The sequence below is a fragment of the Heterodontus francisci genome, unplaced genomic scaffold (assembly GCF_036365525.1).
Source record: "Heterodontus francisci isolate sHetFra1 unplaced genomic scaffold, sHetFra1.hap1 HAP1_SCAFFOLD_152, whole genome shotgun sequence".
Taxonomy (NCBI): Eukaryota; Metazoa; Chordata; class Chondrichthyes; order Heterodontiformes; family Heterodontidae; genus Heterodontus; species Heterodontus francisci.
The window spans coordinates 3535359-3551665 of record NW_027141229.1 but is presented as its reverse complement, the minus strand read 5'-3'; the positions used below and the strand labels follow the sequence as shown (position 1 = coordinate 3551665).

The following is a 16307-nucleotide window of genomic DNA, read 5'->3' as shown; positions in this document are numbered from 1 at the left end:
ATATTAAGAGTAAAAGGATAGTTGGGGAGAGAGTACGTCCCCTTAAGGATCAGTGCGGCAATATATGTGGAGTCAGGGGAAATGGGCGAGGTCTTAAATTAATATTTCTGGTCCGGAACTCCCGTGGAGAAGGTCATGGAAACTAGTGAGCTCAAGGGAGCGAACAGCGATATCCTGGAGCATATCAAAATGACAAAGCAAGCGATGTTGGAGCTTTGGAAGCGCAGTAAGGTGGATACATCCCCAGGGCCTGACCAGGTGTATCATGTGATGTAATGGGAAGCAAGGGAGGAGCCTTTTGGACTCCTGGCAGAGATAGTTTTCTCATCGTTAGCCACGGGTGAGGTACCAGAAGACTGGAGGATAGCTAATGTAGTGCCTTTAATTAAGAAGGGCATCAGGGATAAGCCAGGGAACTACAGGCCGGCGAGCCTTACATCAGTGGTGGGAAAGTTATTGGAAGGGATTCTGAGAGACAGGATTTATATGTATTTGGAAAGGCATGGTCAAATTAGGGATAGTCAGCATGGCTTTGTGCGTGGGAAATCATGTCTCACGAATTTGATTACGTCTTTTGAGGAGGTGACCAAGAGGATTGACGAGGGCAGGGCGATGGGCGTTGTCTACATGGACTTTAGCAAGGCCTTTGACAAGGTCCCGCATGGCAGGCTGGTCCGGAAGGTTCGAACCCATGGGATCCAGGGTGAGCTAGCAAATTGGATGCAAAATTGGCTTGGTGATAGCAGGGAGAGGGTGGTAGTGTAGGGTTGTTTCAGATTGGAGGCATGTGACCAGTGGTGTGCCACAGGGATCGGTACTGGGCTCTCTGTTGTTTGTCATATATATTAATGACTTGGACGTGAATGTAGGGGGCATGATTACTAAGTTTGCAGATGACACCAAATGTGGTGGTATAGTGGACAGTGAATAAGGTTGTCTGAGGTTACAACAAGATATAGATCAACTGGGAAAGTGGGCAAAGGATTGGTAAATGGAATGTAACGCAGACATGTGTGAAGTGATGCATTTTGGGACGTTAAATCAGGGCAGAACATGTACAGTGAATGAGTGGTCCCTGGGGAGTGTTGTTGAGCAGAGAGACCTTGGGGTGCAAGTACATAGTTCCCTGAAAGTGCCAGGTAAACAGGGTGTGGAAGAAGGCATATGGCATGCTTAAGGTCATTGGCCGAGGCATTGAGTACAAGAGTTGGGACATCATGTTACAGTTGTACATAACGTTGGTTAGGCCACATTTGGAGTAGTGTGTGCAGTTCTGGTCGCTGCACTGCAGCAAATATGTGATTATGCTAGAGAAGGTGCAGAAAAGATTCACAAGGATGTTGCCTGGTTTGGAGGGCTTGATTTATAAAGAGAGATTGGATAGGGCTGGGTCTGTTTTCCCTGGAGCGAAGGAGGCTGAGAGGGGACATGATAAAGGTCTATAAAATTATGAGAGGCATAGATAGGGTAGATAGCCAGAGTCTGTTTCTTATGGTAGGGGTGACTAAAACTAGAGGGCATAGATTGAAGGTGAGTTGTAGGAGGTTTAAAGTAGATCAAATGGGTTTATTTTTCACACAAAGAATAGTGGATATCTGGAATGAGCTGCCTGAGGAGGTGGTGGAGGCAGGAACAGTAGCCACATTTTAGAGGCATCTGGTCAGGTACTTGAATGAGCAAGGCATAGAGTGATATGGAATTAATGCAGGCAGGTGGAATTAGTATAGATAGGCATTATGATCGGCATGGACGCTGTCGGCCGAAGGGCCTGTTTCCATACTGTACGACTCTATGACACATAAAGTATTTTACAGTCTTTGAATGGAGCAGGAAGACAGAGAGAGAGATGGCAGTAAATGCGGGTACAAATGGGAGACAGACTCAATAAAGTGCTTTCGAAATTAAAACAAACAATACTAATCAATTCACATGAAAAGATTTCCAGCATCTCAATCTTTTGTTTTCCCTCTTGTCCTGCAGATGGAATTATTCCTCTCCTTCAACCCCCACTCTTCATCCGGTCATTAAAACTCCAACACTTCGCTGTTCTTTCCTGCATGTAACCCGCCGCCGCCTGTTTATTTCCATTCATTCACCGTTCGGGTCGCCGTTCGGGGTAAATATTACATTCATAACTGGTAACTGTGGAACCCACCTCTAGGCTGCTCTCAGTTCTTTGGTTTATTCATTAATTGAATTAATGATGTAACTGGGTATTTCACTATACTCTTGAACTGTTCTCTGAATTTGGACTGCGTTGCCCCATAAATAAATGTGTTTGTGCAGCAACTTAAACTCAGCAGCATAAATCCGACTTCTCTAATTATCAGTTCAGTATCGTTGAAATTCCTAACATCTGTTCCTGTAATGCTATAATACAAGAAGTCTATCACATACACCAACCATAAAAGTATGAAGCTGCCAGATATGGTGAAGAGTAAAATTACAGACCTTCTTCTGCTCTCCATCTCTGGGTCACTGTGATTCTCTCCCTTGCTCCGACTCCTCAACCCCTTACGGACTCGGCTTGCCACTAAAATGTGCCTGACTGTCAGAGCATTGAGCAACAGAATTGAAGCAAATGGAAGCAATGGGGTTAAAACTGTATCAAACCAGTCAAATCCCACCCATCCGGGCTCAGTAAAATAGCCTGGAATTGGATAACAGTCCCACGGTACATTGTTGATTATCTGTCCAGGTTCAACTGTAAAGTAAAAGGGAATATTTTTTAAACAGAGCAGAATGCAGGTTGCTGCGAGAACAACAGCTGCAGTTTTCTCAGTGCAATATTTTGTTTTCAGCTTCTGGCAACAAATGGCCACAAATCGATCAAATGAGAAAGTGACTGTGAACCATACAGAACACTCTCTGGCTGCAAGTCTCAGGACAATGATAACAGTGCACACAGGGGTGATGCTCAGGAAAGACCATGGGAAATAATACATACTGATACGATACAGTATGATATCAGTGATGATAACCAGTAGATCAGCCATTGCCATAGCCACCAGGTAGCGAGTGGTGCACGTGGAGAGGCCGCATTTTCCCCGGGACAGGATCACAATCGCCACTAAATTAACTGGAAGAGAAAGAAAGGAAAGGTGATTGAAAATTATCTGTTCAAACATTCTCCGTATCTGATGCAGACAGTTAGGGGAAGACATCAGCATTACAAATTGATGGGTTGGAGCGAGTCAGATGTTAAAACTTAACAATCTCAACTCCGATCCTAATCCACCTCTGAGCTGCCCACTTCCGCGTTTAATGGATCCTGGATTGGGGGAGGGCAGACAACAACTCCGAGGAGGAATATTGGCAATTTAAGCATTCTAATTATTTTGGAAGTCTCTGCTATAACCTGTTTCACAAGCCACAAACAACGTCACCTGAAATTAGCAACCAGAACCGCACCCCTAGCATCCGAGTCCTCCCTTAGGATTGTAGCTTGGGTTTGCACTGCATTCCACCGAGATGGAACTTCACCACCCCAAATACTGGAGCCTGCACCCTGACGGAATGGGACAACACCACCCACGAAAATGGATGCGCCCACCGCGGGACTAGACCATGCTGTTGGCCTGAGATACCCCAGGGATCTGGCCCCATTCATTTGTATCTTTGATCCCACAGTCTTCATAAACTCACGCCTTGCCCGGACTGGGACAACTTTCAAAGATATGAAACCTCTTGCAAGGGTTGGGCGCAGACACTCCCACTCTCCATCTTACTGGATAGGAGACCACCTCCCCATCATTGGGTACTGAGAACACGGGGATCGGAGATTTCGCCACCCTTTCCCCCTCTAGAATTGGCGATTCAAACCCGCCCACCCCCTTCCGATATCAGGCAGCTCCTCCAGTAGCCAAGCATCAGCATTGGAACAACACTGTTCCTGAAGCCTGCTCCAGAATCCTCTCTGACTGACTGGGCGCCAAGCCTGTCATTCAGACTGACGTGAGGGAGGGGAAACCGATAAGAAATAATGAAAATTTAAAACTCTGAAACCCCTCCCCCCCACCTATGTCGTGTTAATTTCGGAGACGAAATAATGTCACCACAAGAAAGTACTGTGACTGCTGCACATCTGATAAAAGTAAAAAATGTTGAAAACGCTCAGCATTTCAGACAAAATTTTATGGAAAAAAGTCTTTCATCAGGAATGGAAAATATTAAATATTAAGAGCCTTAAAGCATTATTTAAGACATGGAAATGTGCATGTTAGGTGGAGGAAGGAGCAAAGGAGAAGGTTTTTGATCGAGTGGAGGGCAAGTTTGATGAAATGACGAAAGAGATGATGGTGCAAGACGATTGGACAATTAAAGAACAAGCAGGTAGGAGATTGCGAAACATCTGGTAAATGGAGAAGGCTACAGTGGACCGAAAAAGTGACAAGGATGGTTGGTAGACCTCAGGGGTGTGGGCCAGCCTGCCAGCTGTGTACCAATAGGGGTCCACCCCCCCCCCCCACCGACCAAGAAACAACCCACAACTACTCCACTTCCCGTGATACTGATGCAGTCATCCTCAATGACCAGCACAGGGCGTCTGAGAAGATGGAAGGAATAGTTATAATATGAAGTTTTTAATATCAATGTTGAGTCATACAAAGAAAAATGCCTAATTGAAAACTCTGGTGCTGTTTCTCACAGAGCATCAGTGTAAGTTTATAGGAGGTCGAGGACAGAGAAGTCAGAGTAGGTGTGCGGTGTCGAATTAAGATGACAAGTGACCAAAATGTCAGGGTCATGCTTGCAGACTGAACGGAGCTGTTCAGAAATGCAATCTCCCATTCCGCATTTGGCCCTTTTCCAAAGTCCAGGGGACTCCATCGTGTGTAGTGAATTGTAAGAAGTAATAACACATCGCTGTTCCACTTGGAAGGGATATTTGGGGTATTGGACAGTGAGAAGAATGGAGGTTAGAGGACAAGAGTTAAACTTCCTGTACTTGCTCGGGAAGATGCAAATGGAACTGGAGGAGTTCATAGGGGTGGTCCAAGAGTGAAACTGTCTTTCACAGTGGACGGGTTGATGGCAGAGAGGCAGAATATAGGACTGGCGTTGGATTTAGCTGGGCGTGACAGAAATGTTGGCAGATGTTGCGTTGAATGTGGAGACTGGTGGGCTGGAAGGTGAGGACAAATGGAAACTTACCTGGCAGGTAGGAAAAGGGGCGAAGGCAGTGACGCTGGAAATGCATTGGGCCAGGTCGAGGGCCCTGTTACACAGAGTGGATAGGAATCGTCGGCTGAGGAATAAGGAACACATTTCAGAAGCACTGGTGTGGAAGTTAGCATCATCAAAGCAGATGGGACGGAGATGGAAAAATCTAGGAGAATGGAGCAGAGGTGTTCCTACAACCGGAGAGGGAGGAAATATAATCAAGGGAGCTGCGGGTGTCGATGGGATTATAGTAGATATTGGAGGACAGCTAATCCCCTGAAATGTGGCTGGAGAACTCGAGGATGAGACAGCAAGTGTCTGGCAGGGACCATGTGAAGACGAGGGAGGGGTGGATATTAGAAGTAAGGTTGATGATAATTGTTAGTTCAAGCCAAATGAAACAAATGGCAACCGCAGAGTCATCAGGCATCAGAAAAAAATATGTGAAGGTGAGGACCTGAGTAGAATTGGAACAAAGAATGGCCTACATATCCAACACAAAGGCAGCATAGCTCTGGCCCATACAGACTCCCATGCTGAAGCATGTGAATGTGGAATATCACAACGTTTGCCCGCTTGGTCCACACACCGACCATTTACAACATGGTCCCTGCATGGAAATCAGGATCAAAAAGCTGTAAGAGATTTCCTTCGCAGACGAGCGCCAGTGAGGAAGACAGGAGGTCCAGCGGGAATGGCGAGTGAATCAAGCCAAACTATCAATTCAAAATGGGGCCCTGTGAATGTACCATCATAAAACGGTGGAGGGGAACTGGCCAGGCGATGGCCTCATGGTGTTTGTCAGGAAAGATGTGATCCACAGTGAGTTTAAGGACACTTAGTGTTTACTGAATTTAGGAGGACTCTAGAGGGGTAGAGTAACATGGACATAAACGCCCATGTGCTTCTGGAGCACAGCTCCAAGCTGAGAAGGAAGGGAGTTTCATGCATTGAAGAAGCGTCAGGAGAGAAAGAACCAGTAGAAAAGGATATAAAGCCTGAAGAAGGGATTGAGATCTCTGAGGGAAGGATCTGAACTGTCAAAATATAGTGAATAAATGCAAAGCATTTTAAATAATTATAATGTCGATTGCATCCACACATACGAATAAAGATGGGGAAGATACAGCAGAGGCACGACGATCTGCTCATTATTAATCATCAGAATAGTGAATACTGCTGGAGGACAGATGTACAGCTAATGTGATACTTGTGTTTAAAATAGAAGGTGGCAATTGTCCAAGGAACTATGTTTCCGTTAATATACCATCAGTGGTAGGGAAGATAATGGAATGTATATTCAAATATTTAATGGAAAAACATCTAGAAACTCATATATTAGGAAAGAGTAGTCAGCACATATTCCAAAAGGAATGCCATACTTGATCAACATCATTGAATTATTTGAATAAGTATCAGAAGGTATAGATACAATTCTTACTGTAGTAGCAAAATACCTTAATTTTCTAAATTGTACCACACAGAAAACCCATGGAAATCTCAGATCAAGTGGAATTAGGGGACAATCAATAGCACGAACAGCAATTTGGCTAAATAAACGGAAAACAGGAGGTATGGATTAAAGGTCTTTACACAGATTGGCGGAAATGCAAAGTGGTCTTCCATAAGGATCAGCACTGGAACACTTTCGCTTAACGTGAACATAATCAGTATGGAATTGGGCGGCAGAAAAACTCTCATCACAATTCTACAGTGACCGATACTCCCGCTAATATTTGACCACCGGATCAAGTCTTCCACACCAGTTTGTGACCCACACTCAGTGCAATTCTACATTAACAGAAACTCTCAGTAATACCTGGCCTCGGGGGTCAGGTGTTCCTCTCCAGTTAGTGAAATACCCCCATGAAAATTCTACAACGGCAGTAATACATGAGCAGTAGGGTCAGGTATTCCAATCCAGTAAGTGAATCGCACTCAGTACGATTTTATAATGACAGATACTCCCAGTAATAAATGGCAGCTGCGAACGACTGTACCACTTCTAGTAGTGACCTGAACTCTGTTTATTTCTACAATGACAGGCACTGTCAGGAAAATATAAACTCCAGTATCAGTTGTTCATTGAAGTTAGTGAAAACACTCAGTGTGATTTTACACTAGCTGATACTCCAACTAATACTTTCACTCATAGTGTTGCCATCACTGAGGTCCACTTCAACGTTGCACGATGTTCCAATAAATGCAACAACTTGGTAATTCAATAAACCTTTGAGTTACAACACGAGCTTTATTATGTGTTGAGGAAACAGATTGAAATCGTAGAGATAGTTCAAAACATTTGACACAAGAAATTGATACCTATGATCGGGTGGCTGAAATAGCGGTGATTATTAGATTATCATAAAGCATTAACAGTCACAGAGTGAAACCAGAGAGCAGCTCACACACAGAGTTACACAATTTCCATGGTTAAAGACACTTACCAGGAACACCAATGATGGCAACAATAGTGTAATATATTTGCTGGATAATGTCAACTGCTTGATGCATTTCCTGTGTGAAGTGATCTGACCCTTCGAGATGCAGGCAATCACCCTGTATTACAATCTGAGCTGATACTTTTGCAGAGCATGTAATTTATAAAGCTATGTGATTGCCATGGGAATATTAAGGTTTCAACATCGTTCTATTGTTTTTTTTTAATTGAACAAACAGATTACAACATCAAGTTAAGTCTCTGTTTGATAGAATACATTTACTTTGAGAGTTTGAATTGGAAAACTCCAAATGCTGGACAATTCTGGTCACATGAGTTAACAAATGCAAATGAGAGGATCTATTCTTCCAGCAATGAGTTTGATATCCCATGCATCACCATTCTCATATCTATATCTCATGTTCTGATGTTTCTGTGATGACGCTTCGTTGCTCGTAGATAGCCATAAGTAAAGGAAAGGTGGTCAGTTGCCGAAGCTTGAGGTACGGGTTGTTGAACATGAGCAGCAGCTGGCGGCAGTGCAGTGGATCCATAAGGATTAGAACTTCGTGGATAACGCGTTTATACATATGGTCAACCCACAGATTAAGAATATGCAAGCAGAGAGGGAATGATAACCACCTGACTGTCTAGAAGAAGTAGACAGGGAATGCAGGAGAACCCTGAGTGCATCTCACATTCCGAGAGGTATTCAGTTCTGAATACTGAGGAAAGTGATGGCTCATCTGGGAAGTGCAGCCAGGGCCAAGGCCACGGCACCACGGGTGGTTCCGCTGCAGAAAGGGGGCACAGGAAAACTGGAAGAGCGATAATGATAGGAGATCCGATCGTCAGAGGAACAGACATGTGTTACTGTGACCGCAGATGAGAAACCGGGATGGTATGTTGTCTCTCTGGTGCCAGGGTCAAGGATGTCACTGAATGGTTGCAGAACACTCTGAAGGTGGAGATTGAAATGCCCAGACGTCGTGGTCCACATTGGTACCAACACCATAGACAGGGAGGGGGGTTGTGTTCTTCAAAAAGATTTCAATGTGCTCCTTAATAAACTAGAAAGCAGGACCTCAAAATAGCAATCGCCGGATTACTTGCAGTATCACACACAAGTACATATATAAACAGAATGATAGTGAAGATGAATGCGTGGCGAGAAAGATAGTGCAGGAGGGAGGACTTTAGATTCCTAGGACACTTGTACCAGTTCTGGAGAATGTGCGCCCTGTACAGGCCAAAAGGTTTCAACATAAGGAGAACTGGAAAATATTTCCTTGCAGGCTATTTGCTAGTGATGTTGGGCAGGGTTTAAACTAACATGGTAGAGATGTGGGAACCAAGAGGAAATATCAGAGGGGAATAGCAAGGTCCACATAATTCTGGGGAAGAAAGACAGCACGGGAGTTGAGAATAGTATGTTATTAGGTGGTGTCAGAGTAAGGGAGAACGTAATAATGACTAAATGAAGGTTAATGTGCATGTATGTGAATGCATGGGATGTTGTTAATAAGAGTTGTGAGTTACAGGCGCAGATTGACACGTGGAAATATGATGCTATGGCGACAACACAGACCTAGTTCAAAGAAGGGCAAGAGTAAGTATTGAATATTACCGCATACAGCGTTTTCAGGAAAGACAGGGAAGTGAAAAAGGGGGAAGGGTGCAGGTGTTGATTAAGGTGAGCATCGGAGTGCTGGAGGAAAAGGATGACCAGACAGGATGAGGAGATAGTTAATTTGGTTCAAACTAAGGAATAAAAAATCTACATTGCTCAGTGCTGCCTATAGGCCACAAACTTTTGGGCTGGACGTGGAGGAACAAATGTGCAATTACAGCGAGGTATGAAACCGATAGTGCAGTTGTAGTGGGGGACGTTAATCATCCGAACAGAGACTGGGATAGTAGGAAGATAAAGGGCAGTGAGGAGCAAGAGTTCCAAGAGTGTGTTCAGCAAAAGTTTCTACAGCAGGATCTATCTAGTAGAACGAGAAAGGAGGCACTGCTAGACCTGGTTCTTGGGGATGAGGTGGGCCAAGTGGATCAAATATCAGTAGGAAATCATTTAGGGGACAGTGATCATTGCATCATAAGGTTTAGTCTGGCTATGAAAAAGGGCAATGAAGGTTTCAGCGTAAGAATAATTAACTTGGGGAAATTCAACTTCAGTAGGGTAAGAACAGAGTTGGGGGCCAATAAATATGAGTCAAATGTTGGCAGGAAAACGGTAGCTGAAAAATAGGCTACTTTCAAAAAGGTCATAGTTCAGACACAGTAAAGGTATGCCCTCTCAATGGGGGAAAGGTAAGGTAAACAAATCCAGAACTGCCTGGATGACAGAAGAGGTAGAAATTAAGGTTAAGAAGAAAAGGTGTGCTTCGGGCAGATGCCGTGTAAAAAAATACCTTTGTGAATCGGGCTGAATATAGAAGGTCCACAGGGAAAGTGAAAAATCAGATACGAGATGCAAAGAGAGAGCATGAAAAGAGACTGTCAGCTAACATTAAAGGGAATCCCAAAGTTTTCTGCAGACATATAAATAAGAAACGCGTGGTAAAAGGAGGAGATGGGCCGAATAGGGACCAGAAAGGTGATTTATGCGTGGAGGCAGAGGGCATAGTTGTGGCATGGAATTAATTCTTTGCATCTGTCTTTACCAAGGAAGAAAATGTAAACCAAACAATGGTGAAAGAGGAGGGAATTCAGAGACTCGAAAGGTTTAAAATTAATAATGCGGTATATATTAGATGGGATGTCTGTACCGAAGGTGCATAAATCAGCAGGAGCGAATTTAATCCATCCAAATATACTGAGGGAAGTGAGGGTGGAATTTCGCGGAGGCACTGGCTATGATTTATCAGTCTTCTGAAATTCGGGGTTTCTGCCAGAGGACTGAAGAATTGCAAAAGAACACCCTCGTTCATAAGAAAAGTGAGTAAAGACAAGCCCAGCAACTACAGGCCAGTCAGTTTACGTTCAGTGGTGTTGAAACATCTGGAAATAATAATTCAGGGCAAAGTTAACAGGCACATGGAAAATTCGGGATAATTAAGGAAACCAGCATGGATTCCGTAAGGGAAAAACATGTATTACTAACTTGCTCGAGATTTGTGAGGGATCAAGAGGGAAATGCGGTTGATTAATGTTCAAGATGGCTCCTGGCCTGGAAGCTCCCCAGGAAGCTCCCTTGCTGTTCAACTCTATCCATGGCCATCTGCTCCCATCCCTAACGTTTTCTCCCCCAATCTGCCCTCTTAAACTGTTTAAATTCCCCTGGCTCTTTAAATCAGTTCATTTTAGCCCTATCTAAAAGTTAACAGTTAGTTTAGTGTATGTTACCTGGGCCCACTGCCCTCCCCCAGCCACACCTGCTCTTTGTTTACTCAATGAAATTGATCCGGATGAAACTGACGAGCACAGCTGCCGATACTTCAATCTCCGATCCTGCTGTCTTCACAGTCCAGAGTGTCTGCAGCCACGGCATGCGGTAAGTCCATTGAGGTGAAGAAGGAGCTGCGGGACCCGAGAGAAGTCCTGTGAAAAGGTGCCCCGAACACCCAAAACATCCACGAACGGCCCCCCCGGCCGCAACTTCAAAGCGCCCGCGGGAGATGGCTCGGAGAGCATCTGCAGCGCACTGTCGGCAATGCTGCATGCCTTTATTTAAACCACTGCAAAAAGAAAAAACCCTTAGCAAATGTAATCACCTCTAAGTCTGCCAAATGATGCTTCACCTCCCGAAGGACGTGGATGAGCTTTCCGGACGTCGATGGTGGGCACTGAGGAAATGGCTTATTACCTGCACCAGATTCCACCCCCCCCCTCCCCCCCCCTTTACCCCCCTTCCACCCCCCCTCACCCCCGTCCCCTTCCCTGCTCCACCCTCTCAGCTCACCCCCTCACAACCCCGTCCCAGCCCGCCCCCCCTCGCACCATCTTCACCCCGCACCCCCTTCCCCTGCACCCCCCCACCCCCTCCCTCTACCCCTCCCCCTTGCATCCCCTCCTCCCACCGGCACCATCCTACACCTGTGTAGGGGCCCCAACAACCCCACTGCCTTGTGGGCGTCTCGGGAGAGACCAAGGCCAAGGGAGTAAACCCTAACAGAAAATCCGGAGCGGAACCCCGTAGGCGGTCATGTGTCACCTTTGGCATGTTTCCGGCAGTTCCTGCAGCCATACTGGTGCCAAACGTCGTGTCCTGCACTCCTTTGGACCCCACCAGAAAGGCCGAGAGGGGGGCTTTGACGACTGGGCAACTCTCAACCTCCATAAATTTGCCCAGGCATGCGCCATGGAGAGGTCACTCCATAGTTGCCTCACAGCGACTGAAACAACACGGAAGGCAGCAGTTACGGGTTATAAGTCCAGATAAATTGGCATAGAAACTGGGCGCCACGGGTTGCCTTTGTCGGTGGGAGAGGTCATTGCACCTCACTGGACAGCTACCGCCCGCCTCAAACCGGGCAGCCCCCGGTCAATAAGGTTCTGTCCCGCCACAGTCTGCCTGCTTCAATGGGTGCTTGGAGCTCAGGGTCATTGCCCGAAAGGTGGACTGATACACCGCACCAAACAACATGAAAAAAGGAAAGAAGGTACCAGCCCTTCGCTTTGCAAGCTGGAACGTCAGAACTATGTGTCCTGGCCTGTCGGAAGACCTTACACAAATCAACGATTCTCGGAAGACCACCATCATTAACAACGAGCTCAGTAGACTCAATGTGGACATTGCAGCACTTCAGGAGACTCGCCTCCCCGCGAGTGGCTCTCTAGCAGAGCAAGACTACACCTTCTTCTGGCAGGGCAGGGATCCTGAAGAACCAAGACAGCATGGAGTGGGCTTCGCCATCAGAAACTCCTTGCTCAGCATGATAGAGCCTCCCTCAAATGGCTCGGAACGCATACTGTCCATCCGACTGCTCACCACCTCTGGTCCAGTACACCTACTCAGCATCTATGCTCCAACACTCTGTTCCGCACCTGAAGCTAAAGACCAGTTCTATGAACAACTCCATAACATCATTAGCAGCATCCCCAACACCGAACACCTATTCCTGCTGGGGGACTTTAATGCCAGGGTTGGGGCCGACCATGACTCATGGCCCTCCTGCCTTGGGCGCTATGGCGTTGGAAGGATGAATGAGAACGGGCAGAGACTGCTTGAGTTGTGTACCTATCATAACCTCTGCATCACCAACTCGTTCTTTCACACTAAACCCTGTCACCAGGTTTCATGGAGGCACCCAAGATCACGTCGTTGGCACCAGCTAGACCTCATTGTCACAAGGCGAGCCGCCTTAAACAGTGTTCAAATCACACGCAGCTTCCACAGTGCGGACTGCGACACCGACCACTCCCTGGTGTGCAGCAAGGTTAGACTCAGACCAAAGAAGTTGCATCATTCCAAGCAGAAGGGCCACCCGCGCATCAACACGAGCAGAATTTCTCACCCAGAGCTGTTACAAAAATTTCTAAATTCACTTGTAACAGCCCTTCAAAACACTCCCACAGGGGATGCTGAGACCAAGTGGGCCCACATCAGAGACGCCATCTATGAGTCAGCTTTGACCACCTACGGCAAAAGTGCGAAGAGAAATGCAGACTGGTTTCAATCTCATAATGAAGAGCTGGAACCTGTCATAGCCGCTAAGCGCATTGCACTTTTGATCTACAAGAAAGCCCCCAGCGATTTAACATCCGCAGCACTTAAAGCAGCCAGAAGTACTGCACAAAGAACAGCTAGGCGTTGCGCAAACGACTACTGGCAACACCTATGCAGTCATATTCAGCTGGCCTCAGACACCGGAAACATCAGAGGAATGTATGATGGCATGAAGAGAGCTCTTGGGCCAACCATCAAGAAGAACACCCCCCTCAAATCTAAATCGGGGGACATAATCACTGACCAACGCAAACAGATGGACCGCTGGGTTGAGCACTACCTAGAACTGTACTCCAGGGAGAATGCTGTCACTGAGACTGCCCTCAATGCAGCCCAGCCTCTACCAGTCATGGATGAGCTGGACATACAGCCAACCAAATCGGAACTCAGTGATGCCATTGATTCCCTAGCCAGCGGAAAAGCCCCTGGGAAGGACAGCATTACCCCTGAAATAATCAAGAGTGCCAAGCCTGCTATACTCTCAGCACTACATGAACTGCTATGCCTGTGCTGGGACGAGGGAGCAGTACCCCAGGACATGCGCGATGCCAACATCATCACCCTCGATAAAAATAAAGGTGACCGCGGTGACTGCAACAACTACCGTGGAATCTCCCTGCTCAGCATAGTGGGGAAAGTCTTTGCTCGAGTCGCTCTGAACAGGCTCCTGAAGCTGGCCGAGCGCGTCTACCCTGAGGCACAGTGTGGCTTTCGTGCAGAGAGATCGACTATTGACATGCTGTTCTCCCTTCGTCAGATACAGGAGAAATGCCGTGAACAACAGATGCCCCTCTACATTGCTTTCATTGATCTCACCAAAGCCTTTGACCTCGTCAGCAGACGTGGTCTCTTCAGACTACTAGAAAAGATCGGATGTCCACCAAAGCTACTAAGTATCATCACGTCATTCCATGACAATATGAAAGGCACAATTCAACATGGTGGCTCCTCATCAGAGCCCTTTCCTATCCTGAGTGGTGTGAAACAGGGCTGTGTTCTCGCACCCACACTTTTTGGGATTTTCTTCTCCCTGCTGCTTTCACATGCGTTCAAATCCTCTGAAGAAGGAATTTTCCTCCACACAAGATCAGGGGGCAGGTTGTTCAACCTTGCCCGTCTAAGAGCGAAGTCCAAAGTACGGAAAGTCCTCATCAGAGAACTCCTCTTTGCTGACGATGCTGCTTTAACATCTCACACTGAAGAATGCCTGCAGAGTCTCATCGACAGGTTTGCGTCTGCCTGCAATGAATTTGGCCTAACCATCAGCCTCAAGAAAACGAACACCATGGGGCAGGATGTCAGAAATGCTCCATCCATCAATATTGGCGACCACGCTCTGGAAGTGGTTCAAGAGTTCACCTACCTAGGCTCAACTATCACCAGTAACCTGTCTCTAGATGCAGAAATCAACAAGCGCATGGGTAAGGCTTCCACTGCTATGTCCAGACTGGCCAAGAGAGTGTGGGAAAATGGCGCACTGACACGGAACACAAAAGTCCGAGTGTATCAGGTCTGTGTCCTCAGTACCTTGCTGTACGGCAGCGAGGCCTGGACAACGTATGCCAGCCAAGAGCGACGTCTCAATTCATTCCATCTTCGCTGCCTTCGGAGAATACTTGGCATCAGGTGGCAGGACTATATCTCCAACACAGAAGTCCTTGAAGCGGCCAACACCCCCAGCTTATACACACTACTGAGTCAGCGGCGCTTGAGATGGCTTGGCCATGTGAGCCGCATGGAAGATGGCAGGATCCCCAAAGACACATTGTACAGCGAGCTCGCCACTGGTATCAGACCCACCGGCCGTCCATGTCTCCGTTATAAAGACGTCTGCAAACGCGACATGAAATCGTGTGACATTGATCACAAGTCGTGGGAGTCAGTTGCCAGCATTCGCCAGAGCTGGCGGGCAGCCATAAAGACAGGGCTAAATTGTGGCGAGTCGAAGAGACTTAGTAGTTGGCAGGAAAAAAGACAGAGGCGCAAGGGGAGAGGCAACTGTGCAACAGCCCCAACAAACAAATTTCTCTGCAGCACCTGTGGAACAGCCTGTCACTCCAGAATTGGCCTTTTAGCCACTCCAGGCGCTGCTTCACAAACCACTGACCACCTCCAGGCGCGTATCCATTGTCTCTCGAGATAAGGAGGCCCAAAAGAAAGAAAAGAAAGAAAAAAGAAAAAGAAAGACTGGATTAATGAACTGTTTATCCCGGCTTCTTCAGCATGCTTGGAACCATGTTTACCTTCTAGTGTATATATATATATATATATATATAGTGTTCAGATGAAAGTCTTTTGCTGAACTTGTTTGTTTATTGACTGTAATGAATGTCAATTTGATGGGGCCCCATTGACTTTCTTTCCTATGAATTTCATTGTCATGTTATTCTCCCAAAACGTCTTTGAGATCATCAAGTCGGGGACAGACATGTATCAGCCACTCTGAGGTAGAGAATCGATCAACCCTGAGAAGATTAGTTTGGAAGAGTATGATCTGCGAGTTTTGATATGTATCGTCAAACGAACATATACCATCTTTTGAAATTAGGATATATATTGCCGTTCTGGGTTCTACTATATCCGAATCGCTAATGCTGGTGTTGCTCGTGAGACTCGATGTCCAAATATTGATGCCTCTAGATTTTCACTGAAATATGGACGTGTCTGGGATTGTGTATCAATATGAGTGGGTATTCCATGGACTTGACAGTATTTGAACCGGATCTTTGGGAGTCTGGATGTATCTTCGGGGCGGTAGGGGGGAGGGGGGGCGGGGGCAGTGTGATTGTCAAAACATTTACAGATCAGGCTTTTTCCTGCATTTCCACACTTCTGCCCTCACCCCTACCCCTTCCGCCCAAAACAAAGTCAGGGATCTCCTTGCCCTCACTTTCCACCCCAGCAGCTTCCACATCCATACTTTCAAATTCCTGCATTTCCGCCACATTCAGCGTGCATCGACCAACCAAACACATCATCCCCTTCCCTCTCTGTCAGCGTTCCAAAGGGACCATTCCCTATGCGACACGC

The 16307-nt window shown here is 46.5% G+C and overlaps 1 protein-coding gene across 1 annotated transcript; it reads right to left on the bottom strand.

The window, feature by feature from the left end:
• Positions 1-2168: 2168 nt before the first annotated feature.
• On the bottom strand, positions 2169-7677 carry LOC137362484 (probable G-protein coupled receptor 139). Its single transcript, XM_068026865.1, has 2 exons — positions 7611-7677; positions 2169-3079 (listed from the first exon to the last, which is right to left on the bottom strand). The coding sequence occupies exons 1-2, from the start codon at positions 7675-7677 to the stop codon at positions 2169-2171; spliced, it is 978 nt and encodes a 325-aa protein (XP_067882966.1).
• Between the last annotated feature and the right edge of the window lie 8630 nt (positions 7678-16307).